This window comes from Bison bison, unplaced genomic scaffold (assembly GCF_000754665.1).
Source record: "Bison bison bison isolate TAMUID 2011002044 unplaced genomic scaffold, Bison_UMD1.0 scf7180017864270, whole genome shotgun sequence".
Lineage (NCBI taxonomy): Eukaryota > Metazoa > Chordata > Mammalia > Artiodactyla > Bovidae > Bison > Bison bison.
Genome location: NW_011494842.1, coordinates 9,284,124 through 9,300,320, shown reverse-complemented (window position 1 = coordinate 9,300,320; position 16,197 = coordinate 9,284,124). Strand labels below are relative to the sequence as shown.

Below are 16,197 nucleotides of genomic sequence, written 5' to 3'. Positions count from 1 at the left end.
TCACCGACTCGATGGACGTGAGTTTGAGTGAACTCCGGGAGATGGTGATGGACAGGGAGGCCTGGCGTGCTGCGATTCATGGGGTCGCAAAGAGTCGGACACGACTGAGCGACTGAACTGAACTGAACTGAACTGAATTGAACGGCTGCTGGTTAAATCAGCCTCTTGATGCCTGGATTACAGGAACCCAAACTGTATGAGTATTCGTGTTAGAGGGGCAAGGGAGGGGGCAGGTCCAGCACACACTTCACCTTCATCTTCTAGGACCTGCCCAAAGACCACCCACAGAGCCAGGCAGCACGTCCCCAAGACTCTTGTATGCCAACAGGCCCTGGGAAGTCCAGGGTTTGGACTGGTGGTCAGCTGCCCACAGGTTCCTCATCTAGGCTCAAACATCTTGACTATGTTGGCTACCTCAATTTCTCCTGTCATGGTGTCTCATTTATGCTTCGGTCATGTCTCTTTTGATAAAAGAGACAGCAAGTGCACACGTCACCTGGCTCACCGCCAGGGAGATGGCAAGCCACAGTTTGCCCTTGGAGAGCTTACCTCTACATGGGAGGAAATCCAGCCCTGGACATCCCACCAAACTCTCACACTGCTCTCAACTGCCCACTGAAAGTAACCCTGCTCAGCACTCTGACTGGGCGTCTCCACGTATGTCTGTTGCTGGAAAGAGCCTCAAATTTCTTAGCACATACAAGGCTGCTTCGTCTATGAAGACGAGGCCAGGAGGCACCTTGAGGAAAGGCGTAAAGTGCCAGACAGGATGAGGGCTAAAAATTCAGCATCAGCCCCACTCTCCAGGTCCCTCCAAACCCAGAGCAGGAGAATGAAAGGTGGAATATTCTTTTCTAATGACTCAATTTATATAAAGTTTAGAGACAGGCAAAACTAACTGAGGTGTCAGAAGTCAGTAAAACATCCATAGTTGCCCTTGTGTGTGTGAGAAGGACTATATGCTTTTATTTTCTGTGAATAAACATCTAGAAGGATAGGCAGGGATTTCTGTCCACTTTGTTTATGGTCATATCCCCTGTGACTAGAGCAGTGCCTGGTACGGTGTAAGAATCAATAAGTAACTGCTGAATAAGTGATGATGCTCCATCTCTATCCCTTACGAAAAAGAGAGAAGAACTTTTGGCTAAATCAGCACAGTATCAAAATGCTGTGATTCACTGCCCTCCAGTGGCCAAGGCCAGCAAAGCTGAACTATTTCCTGAATATCTTAAACCACTATGAAATTTTCATTCTCTCATTCGTTCAGTGCTAAAGAATCTGCCTGCCAATGCAGGAGACACTAGAGACACGGGTTTGATCCCCAGGTTGGGAAGATCCCCTGGAGTAGGGAATGGCAACTCGCTCCAGTATTCCTCCCTGGAAAGTCCATGGACAGAGAAGCCTGGCGGGCTATAGTCCATGGGGCTGCAGACAGTCAGCACTCACTCTTCATCTAGACACATGTGGAATTTATGGACACCAAAATGAAAGCACTGGGAATGTTAAGATGTTTCAAATAGTCTCTGGCCTCAAAGAATCATAAAGACCAGTGGCAGATGGCAGGATGGAACACACAGTAGCTGGTGTCCTAGAGCCCTTCAAGGGGGAAATGCATAGTTATGGAGAGAGTGCCGCTGGGAGGTGGTGGGAGGAGGGAGGGAGGAGGTCTCAGGGCAGGCTTCCAGGAGGAAGGGGAGCCTTAAGGAATGCACATGGATTAGCCCAGGGATAAAGAAGTGGTACAGGACAAGGCTTCAGGTTAAAGACGTCAGTTTTGGATTTCTGCCTTTAAGAGGTGAGGCAGAAGCAGAGGACACAGGGCCTTGCACAGCAAGCTACAGAATGTGGACTTTTTCGTCTGTGCTGTGTGGCTTGTGGGGATCTTGGTTCCCTGACCAGGGACTGAACCCAGGCCATGGCAGTGAAAGCCTAGAGTCCTAACCACTAGGCCACCAGGGAACTCCCGGGAATCTGGACATTTTAAACTGTAGGTGATGAGATGCTAGTGAAGGGATTTAAGCAGGGGGGCTGAACAGGCATGTCTGTGTTTAAATGGTGTGAAAGATGGTTTTGAAGGGGATAAAAACCAGAGATGGGAAAACATACTTGGCCATTTCAGCAATCCAGGCCTGAGCTAGAGTAGTCATAGGAGGAATGGAGAGAGAAAGCGATTCAAGAAATAGTTAGAACATGAAACCATCAGAGCTTTGTAACTGATCAGATATGAAAGAATGAGAAAAAAGAATTATTAATACAAACAAGTCTTAGCATTTTTGGGCTTCCCAGGCAGCGCTAGTGGTGAAGAACCTGCCTGCCAATGCAGGAGACACGAGAAATACGCGTTTGGTCCCTGGGTGGGGAAGATCCCCTGGAGTAGGAAATGGCAACCCACTCTAGTATTCTTGCCTGGAAAATTCCAAGGATTGAGTCTGGCAGGCTATAGTCCATGGGGTTGCAAAGAGTCGGACACGACTGACTATGCACGCACACACGTAGCATTTCTGACTTAAGAGACAGGAAATGTTGGTGACTGAGAGAAAAGGGTGGCTGGGCATAGGGAGAAGAGGAATTAGTCAAACGCTGAGTTTGAGGAGCCAAAGGATAGCAAAGATGTTGTTGTCCATAAATAGCTACTACCACTTCCTCCTCAATGAAAGGACCCTTAAGGGTACTGGTCACCTGGGATAGACTGTTTTCCAGGCTCACCTGCCGATGGGAAACGCCGTTAAGTCTAAATTCAGATGAGAGATTCAAAACCAAGTGTTACGTACTTGGGAAGTGTCTTCCAATGGAAAGAGTATGTCTTTCTTCCTTTCCCTCTCCATACTGGCTAGAATATAGATGTGATGGCTAGAGAACAAGCAGCTATCTTGGATCATGAGTAGGAAAACACACACTGAGAATGGCAGGACAACAGAGAGAGGCTGAATCCCTAATATCATGGAGCCTTGGACTGCTCACCTCCTGACTTTTAATGTGGGAGAAATAAACTTTTCTCTCTTGCTTACAGTACTGGTACTTGGGGCTCCCTGTCAAAGTAGCCAAGCTAATCCAAATCGGTCATTTATGACATGTCATTGTTGTTCAGTCACTAAGTCATGTCTGACTCTTTGTGACCCCATGAACTATATGGCACATCAGGCTTCCCTATTTCCCAGAGTTTGCTCAAACTCATGTCCATTGAGTGATGCCATCCAACTTTCTCATCTTCTGCCGCCCCCTTCTCTGGCCCTCAACCTTTCCCAGCATCAGGGTCTTTTCCAATGAGATGGTTCTTCGCATCAGGTGGCCAAAGTACTGGAGCTTCAGCTTCAGCATCAGTCCTTCCAATGCATATTCAGGACTGAGTTTCTTTAGGATGGACTGGTTGGATCTCCTTGCAGTCCACGGGACTCTCAAGAGTCTCCTCCAACACCACAGTTCGGCCTTCTTTATGGTCCAATACTTAACATCTGTACATAACTCCTAGATTAACTACAGCTTTGAGTTCTGTGGGCAAAGTGATGTCTCTACTTTTTAATATGCTATCCAGGTTTGTCATGGCTTTTCTTCCAAGGAGCAAGGATCTTTCAATTTTGTGGCTGCAGTCACCATCCACAGTGATTGTGGAGCCCAAGAAAAATAAAATCTGTTACTTTTTCCACTTTATCTCCATCTATTTGTCATGAAGTGATGGGACTGGATGCCATGATCCTAGTTTTTTGAATGTTGAATTTTAAACCAGTTTTTTTCACTCTCCTATTCCGCCCTCATCAAGAGGCTCTTTAGTTCCTCTTTGCTTTCTGCCATTAGGGTGGTATCATCTGCACATCTGAGGTTATTGATATTTCTCCCAGTAATCTTGATTCCAGCTGTGAGTCTTCCAGCCCAGCATTTTGCATGATATATTCTGCATAGAAGTTAAATAAGCAGGGTGATAATATATAGCCTAGTTGTACTCCTTTCCCAATTTTGAACCAGTCTGCCGGTCCACGTCTGGTTCTAACTGCTGCTTCTTGACCTGAATACAAGTTTCTCAGGAGACAGGTAAGGTGGTCTGGTATTTCCAGCTCTTTAAGAATTTTCCACAGTTTGTTGTGATCCACATAGTCACAGGGTTTAGTATAGTCAATGAAGCAGATGTTTATTTGGAATCCCCTTGCTTTTTCTATGTTCCAATAGACGCTGGCAATTTGATCTCTGGTTCCTCTGCGTTTTCTAAATCCAGCTTGTACATCTGGAAGTCCTCAGTTCACGTACTGTTGAAGACTAGCTTGAAGGGTTTTGAGCGTTACCTGTGACATATCTGAGCATAAATGTCATGCAGGGAACATGCGTCAGAGATTTTAAGACTTCCCTTCTGGGACTTCAATTGCTACTGTGCTTCTTAGTAAAACCTGAAATGAAAATCCTGCTATACTACCTCATGCAGAGGAGAAGGGGGAGAGTTATTCGTTACTGTTTCATTTTGCAATGAAAGAAATCACCAGGCATTGCTCTTCTTTTGAAAATAGGACATGTCATGGATCCCTCTCTTCCAGACAACTCCTCATTCAGAACACAGTTGCTGTTATGCAGCTTATTTTGGTGATGACTATATTATCAATTACATTATATTCTGAATTAGATCAATACTGCCATCTAAGTCCGAAAGGATTTGAGAGAGTCCGGAGGTATTTCACTGTCTCAGGGGTCACAGTCCAGAGACTGTGATTCCCCGAGGGTGAGCCTCCAGCACTATCACCGCTGGGCCCAGACACAGCCGGCTTATCCACAGAGGACCCACTTCAATGTGAGCTGCGAGTTTCGGCAAAAAAAAAAAAAAATCGGGAACTGAGGGGGAATGGGCGCTAAGTTAGGTACAGAAAAATTCTCTCAACAGAGGGCAGTCACCGGATCTCCCCATTTTCAGCTATTTTACAACAAACATGATATGAAGCATGAAGCAAGCTCAGGTGCTACTTTATAAAAGTAATGGAGAATAGGGACTTCCCTTGTGGTCCAGTGGTTAAAAATCTGCCTTTCAACGCAGGGGATGAGCATGATCCCTGGTCAGGGAGCTAAGATTCCACGCGTTGCGGGCAACTAAGCCCGTGCGCCTCAGCTATGGAGCCTGTGTGCTCTAGAGCCTGATGTGGCAAAAAATAAATACATATTTTCAAAAATGTTTTTTAAAAGTAATAGAGAACAGATAGCGGAGGAGATAGGAGCCAGGCCAAACAAGGTCCTATGGGTCCCACAGCTCTACTAGGGGTCATCCTCCGTGCTACAGCTCAGGGAGATGAGGCGGTGGGCGAGGCTGCCTGGGGACACCTGCCTGGGATGACAAGGCCACTGGCCTGGCCTGTTCCCCGGGTGAAGGATCCCAGAGGCCTCCCGTAGTAGGGACAGTCATAACAAAACTCTTTTCACAGCAGCTGCCTTCCTAGGATACGGCACTATTAGAGAAAGGGAGCAAAGCAGCATTGTTACTCAGACAAGAGAACTGTTCTTGGAGGCCACAAACAATGTTGAGTCTGTGTTCAGGAAAGGCCTTGAGGCTGGAGAGAAGTCTGTATGCCTTGTTTCTTTGAAGCTTAATTTATATCCAGCAACTGATGAACCAATAAATAAAATGTGGTATGTTCATACAATGGAATACTTATTTGACCATAAAAAGGAGCGAAGCACTGACACAGGCTACAACCTGGATGAATCTCAAGAGCAAGCTAAATAAGAGAAACTAGACACAAAAGATACACAGATCACAGGATTCCATTTTTATGAAATGTCCAGAAAAGGCAAATAATAGAGACAGAAAGCAAGAGCAGGTAGGAATAGAGGGGGTGGGGGGGCTTGGTACTGATGGATATAGGGTACAGAGTTTCTTTTGGGGTTGATGAAAATGTTCTAAAATTGACTGTGGTGATGGTTATAAACTCTATAAATATACTAAAAATTACTGAATTGTACATGTTAAATGGGTGAATTATATATGAATGACACCTCAGTAAGCTGCTATCAAAGAAACCCCACAAAACTAATTTGTAAAATTACTGCACCTCCAATAAAAACTCTTCTTACTTCCTGAAGTAGGTAGGTTCCCTGTTTCCTGAACCTGGCAAGTTTATCCGGAAGAAGAGTCAAGACAATTTTTTAAAAAGGATGATGAAAGAGACCAGCCCTGAAATAATAATAAAACACCCTCTAAAGCTCAAATATCCAAGTTGTGTGGTACATGCATAGTATGTGTGTGTGTGTGTGTGTGTGTGCGCACGCGCGCGCGCGCTCATTCGTGTCTGACTCTTTGTGACCCCATGGACTGCAGCCTGTCAGCTGTCCATGGAATTTTTCAGGCAAGAATATCGGAGTGGGTTGCAATTTCCTACTCCAGGGGGTCTTCCTGACTCAGGGATTGAACCTGAATCTTTCGAGTCTCCTGCTTTGGCAGGCAGATTCTTTACCACTGAGCCACCTGGGAAGATGCATAGAAATGGAGATAAATGGAATAGAAATAAGCAAAACCATGTAAATAAAGGAATTTATACTATATTATGAAGAGAGATTTCACACCAGTGAAGAAAGTATGTACTACATATAAACAGTGATAAATAATGAAGTATCCAGTTGGAATAATAACTTTAAATATCAACCCCACTGTAAAAGAAAATAAATTTTACGAATAGAATTTAAAAATCTAAATGTAAAATCAGAGCCACAAGAGTACTAAAAGAAAACATGGAAGAGTATCTTTGTAACATTGAGGTGGGGAAGGTAAAACTTCCTAAGCAATATACGAAATCTAGAAACCACAGAGGAGGAGGTATTTCCTTTGTGTCCTGCTTTGCAATGACCTACTTCTTTGTGAGCCCCTCAAGTCCCCACTAGATGGGATGCTCCACAAGGGGGAGCACACCTGTTACCTTACTCACTCTATCCTCTGGCATAGTGTAGGAGCTCAATAAACACCTGAATGGACACCTAAATCTGAATGGGCAGATTTGACTACATAAAAATTAGGGAAAAAAAAGAAATTAGGAAGAGCTATATAAGGAGACATAATAAAAGCTGAAAAGATAGATGATGGTCTGGGAGAGAAAAAAATACTAGGTTGAACCATAAAGAATTCCCATGGAGTGGGTGTGTCAAAAAAGGTTGAATACTAGCAACACACAGCAGATGAAAAATGAGTATATCTAATCCACATAAAGCTCTTAAAAAACGAGACCAACAGAAAAACAGAAGAAAAAAAAAAAGTGTAAATATCTGAACAAGCAGATGACAAAAGAAACAAACGCTAATACACAAAAGAAAAGATAAACCACATCGCTGATGAGTAAGTGGCAATAAAACTGAAACACAAACCGCGGTTTGTCTGCCAGACTGGTGAAACACAATTAGACTTGCTAACAAGGATGTGAAGAAAAGCGCACCTAAGCATCAGTGGCTGGAGCACAAGATGCCATAAGCCTCTCTGCAGTGTAAGGCAGTAGTATCTATTTGGCCTGCTTTTAGGACTAGCAGTTTCACTTCTATGGATGCTCTTTCAGAAAATCATGTATTTCAAGACAAAGGATAAGAAAATATGCATAAGGATATTCATTAAAATGTTATCTATAATGGCTAAAAATTATAGATCACTTAAATGCCCTACTATAAAAGAACTGTTCACTACACTATAGTAAAGCTAAATGAAAATAGATGGAATTGCTGAAAATGACGACACAGACCTGTATGTCTGAACCTGGAAAGCTGGCCAGATACTTGTGAGTGAAAGCAAGAAAGACTGAGAAGAGTATGGATAGTCCGATTCTATTTTTCTGGGCAAAACAAAGAAAAATAACACATGGAGGTCTGTTCTCACACAGGAAAAGGGTTGGAAAAATACACATCAAAGGGTGTTATCTCTTGTGGTGGAGGGTAGGGGTGAGGTAACAACACTTCTTTATTGTTTTGATCTTGTTTTTTAAACAAGCAAGTACTTCTACTGTAATCTGTTGCTTATTTTGGTTTTTTGTTTGAGGCAAGGAGTAACAAGAAATCTGCTTTGCAGCAGAGAATGGAGAAGATCCATCTAGACTGCGACGCCACCAAGTCATATAAAGAGCACAAGTGAAAGTGAAAGCCGCTCAGTCGTGTCTGACTCTGCGACCCATGGACGATGGAGCCCATGGGGGTCTCCAGGCCAGGATACTGGAGTGGGTCACCTTTCCCTTCTCCAGATCTTCCCAACCCAGGGATGGAACCCACGTCTCCAGGAATGCAGGTGGATTCTTTACCGCTGGGCCTCCAGGGAACCCCAAAGAGCACAAGCATTCAGGTCAAAAGATGGAGGTTTGAGTTCGGGAAGCTCATTAAATCTCTGTCTTCGATTTCTCACTTGTAAAATGGGTTTATATATCTACTTTAAAGAGATACTGGGGGTTACTAAAGGAAATAAGGTCAAAGTACTTTGCAAATGGTCAAGTGTTTTAAAAATTATGGTAATATTACTGGTTGGCATGGCAAAGTCCCAGTTTGAAAACTGGGAAAATAAGAAAGATGGATGGGAATTGATAGATTGAGACTTAAGAGACATACCAACAAACCAGTAGAATGTGTGGACCTGATCTGAACCTTGATTCAAACAAAATGTTAAATATATTTATGGGAATCTAGAAAATTTGAATACTGCTGTATATCAGACTATATTAAGGAACTATTATAACTTCTTAGACATAATAATTACATTGTGGCTGTGAGTTTCTTTAATCATGATCTTCAACTGACACATATGGAAATATTTATGGATGAAATTATACATTGCTTTACATTGAGATCTGCTTACTCACAAAGATAAGCGAGTAAAGAATTGACAGAGGTGTGAAGTTGGGTGGCAAGTGCATGAGGATTTATGGTATTATTTTTTTCTACTTTTACATATGTTTAGAAATGTAACATAATTAAAACTTTCATAAAACATGAATGGGCCTAGCTAGGAAATGCTTTCCTAGCTCTGGGAGGAGGTACCAAAGACCCATCTGAAGGCTGCTGCAGAGGTGAGGCTGACTGCAGCCTTACTCAGAAAGGCCTCCTTGCTGAGGAGGGGCAGAGAAGCCCACACTGTGCTGTGTAAATGCTGTGGGCGAGCAATGGTCAGCAGGTGGGGCTGACAAAGCAAACACCCAGATCAGAATGCAGTCATATCGATCAGAGAAAGGCGCAGTGCACGGTGGGGCTGACGGTGTTAGGGTAGTAACGGGATGGATGCCTACAGAAGGTGGAGGAGAATCGGGGACAAAAAGAACAAATGACAGCTCACAAGATAATTAACAGCCAACTAGAACCGCAGCTCCTGAGGATTTCCTAAACTGGCATAATAACTGGCTGCATGCCAGCACTTAGATCTCAAATGTAGATTAATGAATGGATTAATAATATCTTCCTGGGCTCAACCTTGGGCTCCCCTGCTGGTTCAGTGGTAAGGACTCCATCCGCCAATGCAGGAGACTTGGGTTCAACTGCTGGGTCGGGAAGATTCCCTGGAGAAGGAAATGGCAACCCACTCCAGTAGAAAATCCCATGGACAGAAGAGACTGGTGAGCTACAATCCATGGGGTCACAAAGGAGTCCGGACACGACTTAGCAACTAAACAATGACGACAAGGCTCATCCTTTAATACCATTTCAGAAAAGAACTCCTGCAAGAATCAAATCCCAAAGCATCAGCTGCACTGCTCTTTATAATTAAGTTAAACACACAGAATGAAGGCACTTGCAAAAACTGATCAATTGATAAGGGGGGAAAATAAAAGTTCTCCAGCAAAAGCTTTATTTATATGCTTTTGCTTAAGGTCACTTAACAGTGTGGACAAGAGTGTGACTTTCCACCCTTACTCCCAGTTCTGCCCTGGTTGCTGTCACTTAAGGGAAACAAGGAATGACATTATTTGGTTGCCTTCTTTTTCAAGTCATAAAAACAAAACAAAAAAAAAGCTGCCTCATGAAAGACCAAAACACCATCCCTTTGGTCCCACCGGAAAACCTGCAAGGGAAGGATCAAGTGAGACATCTCTCATGCCCCCCACTCCAAGGGGCTCCACGCCAGCCCCTTCTCATGACTGACCTACCCTCTGCGATGGCATCATCTCATTACCTACCACCCCCAGGGCCTGAAGAGAAGGGTTCTAGTCCCAGCCCTGCCACTAATGAGGCAAGAAAAGGGGCAGAGGAGACGGATAGTTTCCTAACATCCTTTCCCACGTTCTGATTCCCACATGAACTTCTCTTTGACTGACTAAGAGAACAAAAACATCAGGCCATATGACAGATGGGTTTTCCTGTGACTCTTGAAGCACAAGTGTTAGGGAAATTAAACAGTCCTGTTTGGCTTCAGAAACAAAGCAGAGCAGGCCTCTGACCTTGCGTCTATCCTGCCTGGACACAGCCCTGACTGCTTGCTGTGAGTGCAAGCCTGGCAGCACCAGAGATAAGATAGGGGCTGAATTTTGAGACTGTTGAGCCCATGGGAGGGGTCTGGCCAACCAGCCCCAGGCTTAATGACATTCCAAGTTTTACATGACAAAACAAACAGCATTAAAATGAAATAAGAGCTGCAATTTGTTCACAGATTGATGATATCAGTTTGCATCCTGGGATTATAAGCGGAACCCCGAACTGCAATTTTTGAAGTCTCACCGTGGAGGGGATATGCTGCCTGGACCTTTGCCAAATTGGGACTCCAGATGTGCTGTGACACAGGATTTCCAGGGCTGTTTGAGTTTATGGATGTTGGTCAAAACTCAATTTGATGATGTATCCTCTGCTGTTTCTATTTCTCTTTTCTTTTAATGTTAGAATATTGAAAGTAAGTGACATAATTCTCTAATAAATATTGAGAGTGAAAGGCACTCAGTCATGTCCGACTCTTTGCAACCTCATGGACTATACAATTCATGGAATTCTCCAGGCCAGAATACTGGAGTGGGTAACCGTTCCCTTCTCCAGGGGATCTTCCCAACCCAGGGATTGAACCCAGGCCTCCCTCATTGCAGGCAGAGTCTTTACCAGCTGAAACACCAGGGAAGCCCAAGAATACTGGTGTAGGTAGCCTAACCCTTCTCCAGGGGATCTTCCCGCCCCAGGAATCAAACCAGGGTCTCCTGCATTGCAGGCGGAATCTTTACCAGCTGAGCTACCAGGGAAGCCTAATAAATACTGATATTGTTTATTTGAATATAACGAGTGGCTTCTTTTGTTAACAAATCCTTTGAACCTGAGACAAAATAGAAAACTTTCTTCAAAACAACAAGAGATGAAGGGAATCTTAATCCAACAGGAGAAGCAGAGAATCCTCAATGCCTTTTGAGACTGCCTGATTCAGGCATGGCCAGAGTAGCTCTTACAGAGCTGGCACTGTAAGAAAACCTAACTGCCAGGGACTTCCTTGATGGTCCAGCGGTTAAGAATCTACCTGCCACTGGAGGGGACATGCATTTGATTCCTGGTCCTGGAAGATTCCACGTGCCATGGGGCAACTCAGCCCATGAGCCACAACTGCTGAGCCTGCGCTCTAGAGCCCACGAGCCGCATGCTGAGTCCACACGCCACAACTACTGAAGCCCCTCGTGCTCGAGAGCCCGTGCTCTGCAACAACACAAGCTTCTGAAGTGAGAAGCCTGTGCAGCACAACTGGACAGTAGCCCCACTTGCTGCAATGAGAGAAAGCGCACAAGCAGCAATGCAGGCCCAGTGCAGCCATAAATTAATGAACTTTTTAAAAAGAACCATCTTCCTTATAAAAAAAAAAGTGACAAGAACCCAGTGAGGTAAGGGGTGAAGAAAGAAGTGGGAGAAACCAAGGTCCTGGAGCTCTCCTTGGCCCATTTCATCACCTCCCACGTGAGCTGGAACCTGGCACCACCCTGCCTCCTCTGCAGGCCCGTACCCTGTTCTAAGATACGGCATGAGAACTAAAACATGGAAGCCTGATGTATAATCTGAAATTCCAGCTTTCACAGATGAGGGCCTGTGTTACAGCCAAGTTCAAAATAATCCTAAAAGAACCTCAGATAAAACATCAAACCATCTGTTTATGGTGGAACATAAATATGTCAACTTGGCCGTTCTTGTGGCAAAGCAGGTCTTTTAGGTGAGATCTGTGACCATCTCGAGGGATAAATTCCAGGCTGCTGTTGCTGTTAAAACAGGTTCAGCTGTGTATTCTAAAGCCACTATCTCTTTTTTTAGCAAGATGTGCCCACTGGCTGCACTCTTGGGAAAAACAAATAGACCACAGATAAAAAAAGAGCAATAGCTTGCTCAACTTGGTACTCATGCTTCTTACCCACATATTCTGAGAGGAAGACGACAAAGAACGGAGTGACCAGGTCATTAATTCCCTGGACATACCCACTGGCAGGGTGTCGGATGGCCCAAATAAATAGAATTCTTTCGAAGATCTAGGAAAATGAGAAAGAAAGATGTCAGGACATTAAATCATGAGGATACTCTCCCTCCCTCCGTTTACCGCCCTCACAATTTAACTCAGCACTGCCGCAGAATTTGCAGGAAAAATTTAAAAATTACTGTGGGACAAAGGAAGTCTGTAAATACAGAAAGTTTTGAAGATACAAATTGCTTTTAACAGGGTTTGGTAAAGAATCCATCCACCAATGCAGGAAATGCAGGTTCGATCCCTGGGTTGGGAAGATCCCCTGGAGAAGGGAATGGCAACCCACTCCAGTATTCTTGCCTGGGAAATCCCATGGGCAGAGGAGCCTGTGAGGCTATAGTCTATGGGGTTGCTAAAGAGTCGGATATGACTTAGCACAGCAACTAAAAAACAACAACAACAACAGGTACTTCTTGCCCTTTACTTCTCTTTCTAGTATCTAGTCATCGTGATATGAATTTGGGAAACAGAAAGGAGAGTGACATGGGTGGCTTAGGGAAAGGGTTGCTATGGATGTCATTAATTCAGGCCACCGTGCTCATTTGTAGATGCTGTTTCTCTATTTCCAGGAGCAAGATATCGGAATATCTAAGTTCTGATACATTTTCCAAATCTCTTTTGCTCATTACAGTACATAGAGAGGAAATCTCTTCTCTACCACACTCTTCTTTCTCCCTGCTGAGACGGAAAGAAATCTAGATCTGGATTTACTTCTAACCCAGCCTGACTAGAAACCAGTGACAGACAATAATACATGCAGGAAGTCGTCTCACATATCAGGATGCAACCCGGACGTTCGCTGGGGATAGGAAGTCAAATGAACCAAATCCTACAGCTGGGAAAGCCTCTGTGGTTAAGTATATTAGCCACAAGAAGCCAGAGGCTTAGTCTGGAGAGAAAGAAAAGACCCTTAGGATCCCTTTACAGAGTCCCGACCATTCCTTTCTCTTACCCTCCTGTCCGCTTTCACTAGACGCTCAGGTCTTCCTGTCTCCTCTCAGCCTGCGGGCACCCATCCTGGCTTCAGCCTGCTGACCACAGCTCCTGAGCCCAACACATCCCTCAGACTGGCTCTAACTGGACTGTCTCCTGTCTCTGGAGCACACCAGAGGGATGACAGAGGTGACAATCACCACGTGCAGGGGGGACAGGAAATGCGGGGGCCTCCACCACACCTGTACTCTGCGGAGCCCCATCAGTCAGCTCTACAGGCAGACTAAAGAGGCCTCCCGGAGGTCATGCGCAAGGGAGCAAAAACATCCCAAGGAGAAAAGTGAAAAAGAGATGGTTGTATGGTTTTGGAGTTGGTTAGCTAGTGTAGGAGAAACGTGGAGAATCTAGCGACACAACAAAGGATGTTTCCCAGCCCAAATCCCGTGCTGAGTCTGCCTTCTAGCTGGCCAAGCCAGCCGACAAAGACTCCCATCGTCAACACTCCTGTCCTAGCAGGCAGTGTGAGCATGGCCCTGTCTGGAAGGAGCTGGCCTCTCTGCCTCCCCTAGAGGGGCCTGCTTGCTCCCTGGGGCTGAGGGGAAGGGCGTGGCATCCTCATCTGAGTCAGGCCCAACATTCCAATGGGGCCCCTCTGACATTCTTTCCTCTGCTGCTAAACGCCCTCCTCCCTCCCTTGAAACTAGGGCTCAAGCTAGACCCACCATGTTCAGGAAGCTCTCAAGAGTTCCCTGCCCACTGTCTCCTCACACCTCCAGTGGCCTGTGTCTGACTGGATGTCTCTATCAGAAGCTCCTCCAGGTCAGCCCTTCTGAAGGACTTATCAGCGCTTCTATTTCAAACTATCAGTTCCTCGTAAATACACACATCCCTGGTGAGTAAGGGCAGGGAAGCTAGCCATTCAGAAGCAGGAGACCTGCAGTAATCCCTCTCTAGTAAGGATGGGACAAGCAGACATACTCACGCCATGCAAGTGGAAATGCTAAAGAGATGGAAATGGAAGAGCACCACGCCTGATGACTTGCGGAGACCATGGAGTCTTCACTACAGAAAAAGTCTGGGACAAGCCTCTCTACCTCTGAGACGCCTCTGCTACTAGTGTGGGTAATTCTCACTCTTCTCAAGTATCTTTCAGGTTTGTAAAGCAAGTCTCTCAATATTCAGTGTTACTTAATTCTCTGCTCCCTGGCTGGCAATTTATTCTGTTTATGATGACTGTAATCTCCTAGATGGAAAGGTGATTCAAGGAAAACTGGAAAGATCGCAGTTTGAGTTTCTTTCTCTGTATGCCGGTTCCACTGCCTGGAGAATTCTTTTAAACAAAGTACTTTGCCCTATCTCCGAATTTAAAGGAAGCAGGCACAGGTGAAAGATCTGAACATCTTCAAGTTAAAATGAGGAATAAGTAGGGCTGAGCCAAGGGAAACTGAAAGGGAGACACAAAGATACCCTGAGTGGGTTTCTACCTTCCTTTGAGCTGATTCTTACAGGCAAAACAATGGCATGACCCTCAAAACCTTCTTTACGCTACTGCTAAGGTATGAGGGATCCCGTCATTAGACACATCTACATTTAAACAGAATTGTGAATATAAAGTCAAAAAGAAATTATTTTGAGCATTTAAAATCACATTCTTTACTATGAGGATGAGTGAAAACGTAATTCGAAAAGCACTTCCACCCAGAGTCCCAGCTACTATTAAGTTGTAAAGGAAATCCCTAATCTCGAGGAGTTTATACTTCTTGCTTGGTCAAAACGTAACAGCCCCACTGAAACCTTTCAAGTGCTTCGCTAACTGCTAAACTGTTAGGTCTCAATGTATCACTACTAATTTGACTTCTGGGTATGTATCTGAAAAGAACTTAAAATAGGGACTCAGATACTTGCACACCCGCATTCACAGCAGCACTGCTCACAATACCCAGAAGGTAGAAGCAACCCCAGTGGCCGCTGACAAACAGCAGACCAACAGTGTCTCACATACATATAATAGAACAGAAGTTCGTTTTCAAAAGGAAGGAAATTATGACAACATCAACGAACCTCGAAGGTATTATGCTAAGTGAAATAAGCCAGTCACAAAGGGACAATTACTGTGTGATGCCATTTATCTGACATACCTAGAATAGTCAGAAAAACATCTATTTCTGCTTTATTGACTATGCCAAAACCTTTGACTGTGTGGATCACAATAAACTGTGGAAAATTCTGAAAGAGATGGGAATACCAGACCACCTGACCTGCCTCTTGAGAAAACTGTATGCAGCTCAGGAAGCAAGAGTTAGAACTAGCCATGGAACAACAGACTGGTTCCAAATAGGAAAAGGAATACGTCAAGGCTATATATTGTCACCTTGCTTATTTAACTTCTATGCAGAGTACATCATGAGAAACACTGGGCTGGAAGAAGCACAAGCTGGAATCAAGATTGCCCGGAGACATATCAATAACCTCAGATATGCAGATGACACCACCCTTATGGCAGAAAGTGAAGAGGAACTAAAAAGCCTCTTGATGAAAGTGAAAGTGGAGAGTGGAAAAAGTTGGCTTAAAGCTCAACATTCAGAAAACGAAGATCATGGCATCTGGTCCCATCACTTCATGGGAAACAGATGGGGAAACAGTGGAAACACTGTCAGACTTTATTTTTGGGGGCTCCAAAATCACTGCAGATGGTGACTGCAGCCATGAAATTAAAAGACGCTTACTCCTTGGAAGAAAAGTTATGACCAACCTAGATAGCATATTCAAAAGCAGAGACATTACTTTGCCAACAAAGGTCCATCTAGTCAAGGCTATGGTTTTTCCAGTGGTCATGTATGGATGTGAGAGTTGGACTGTGAAGAAAGCTGAGT

General features: G+C 44.5%; 1 protein-coding gene across 3 annotated transcripts in view; it reads right to left on the bottom strand.

The window, feature by feature from the left end:
* Positions 1-16,197, bottom strand: part of TBC1D22B (TBC1 domain family, member 22B) — a 77,565-nt gene that overhangs the window by 27,307 nt on the left and 34,061 nt on the right. For all 3 annotated transcript variants that reach the window (XR_826012.1, XM_010848684.1, XM_010848683.1), the window contains one exon: positions 12,284-12,398. Coding sequence is in view for 2 of the 3 variants with exons in the window: in XM_010848684.1 (XP_010846986.1) it covers positions 12,284-12,398 (115 nt within the window). In the remaining variant the exon portion in view is untranslated. The remainder of the gene's footprint in view (positions 1-12,283; positions 12,399-16,197) is intronic.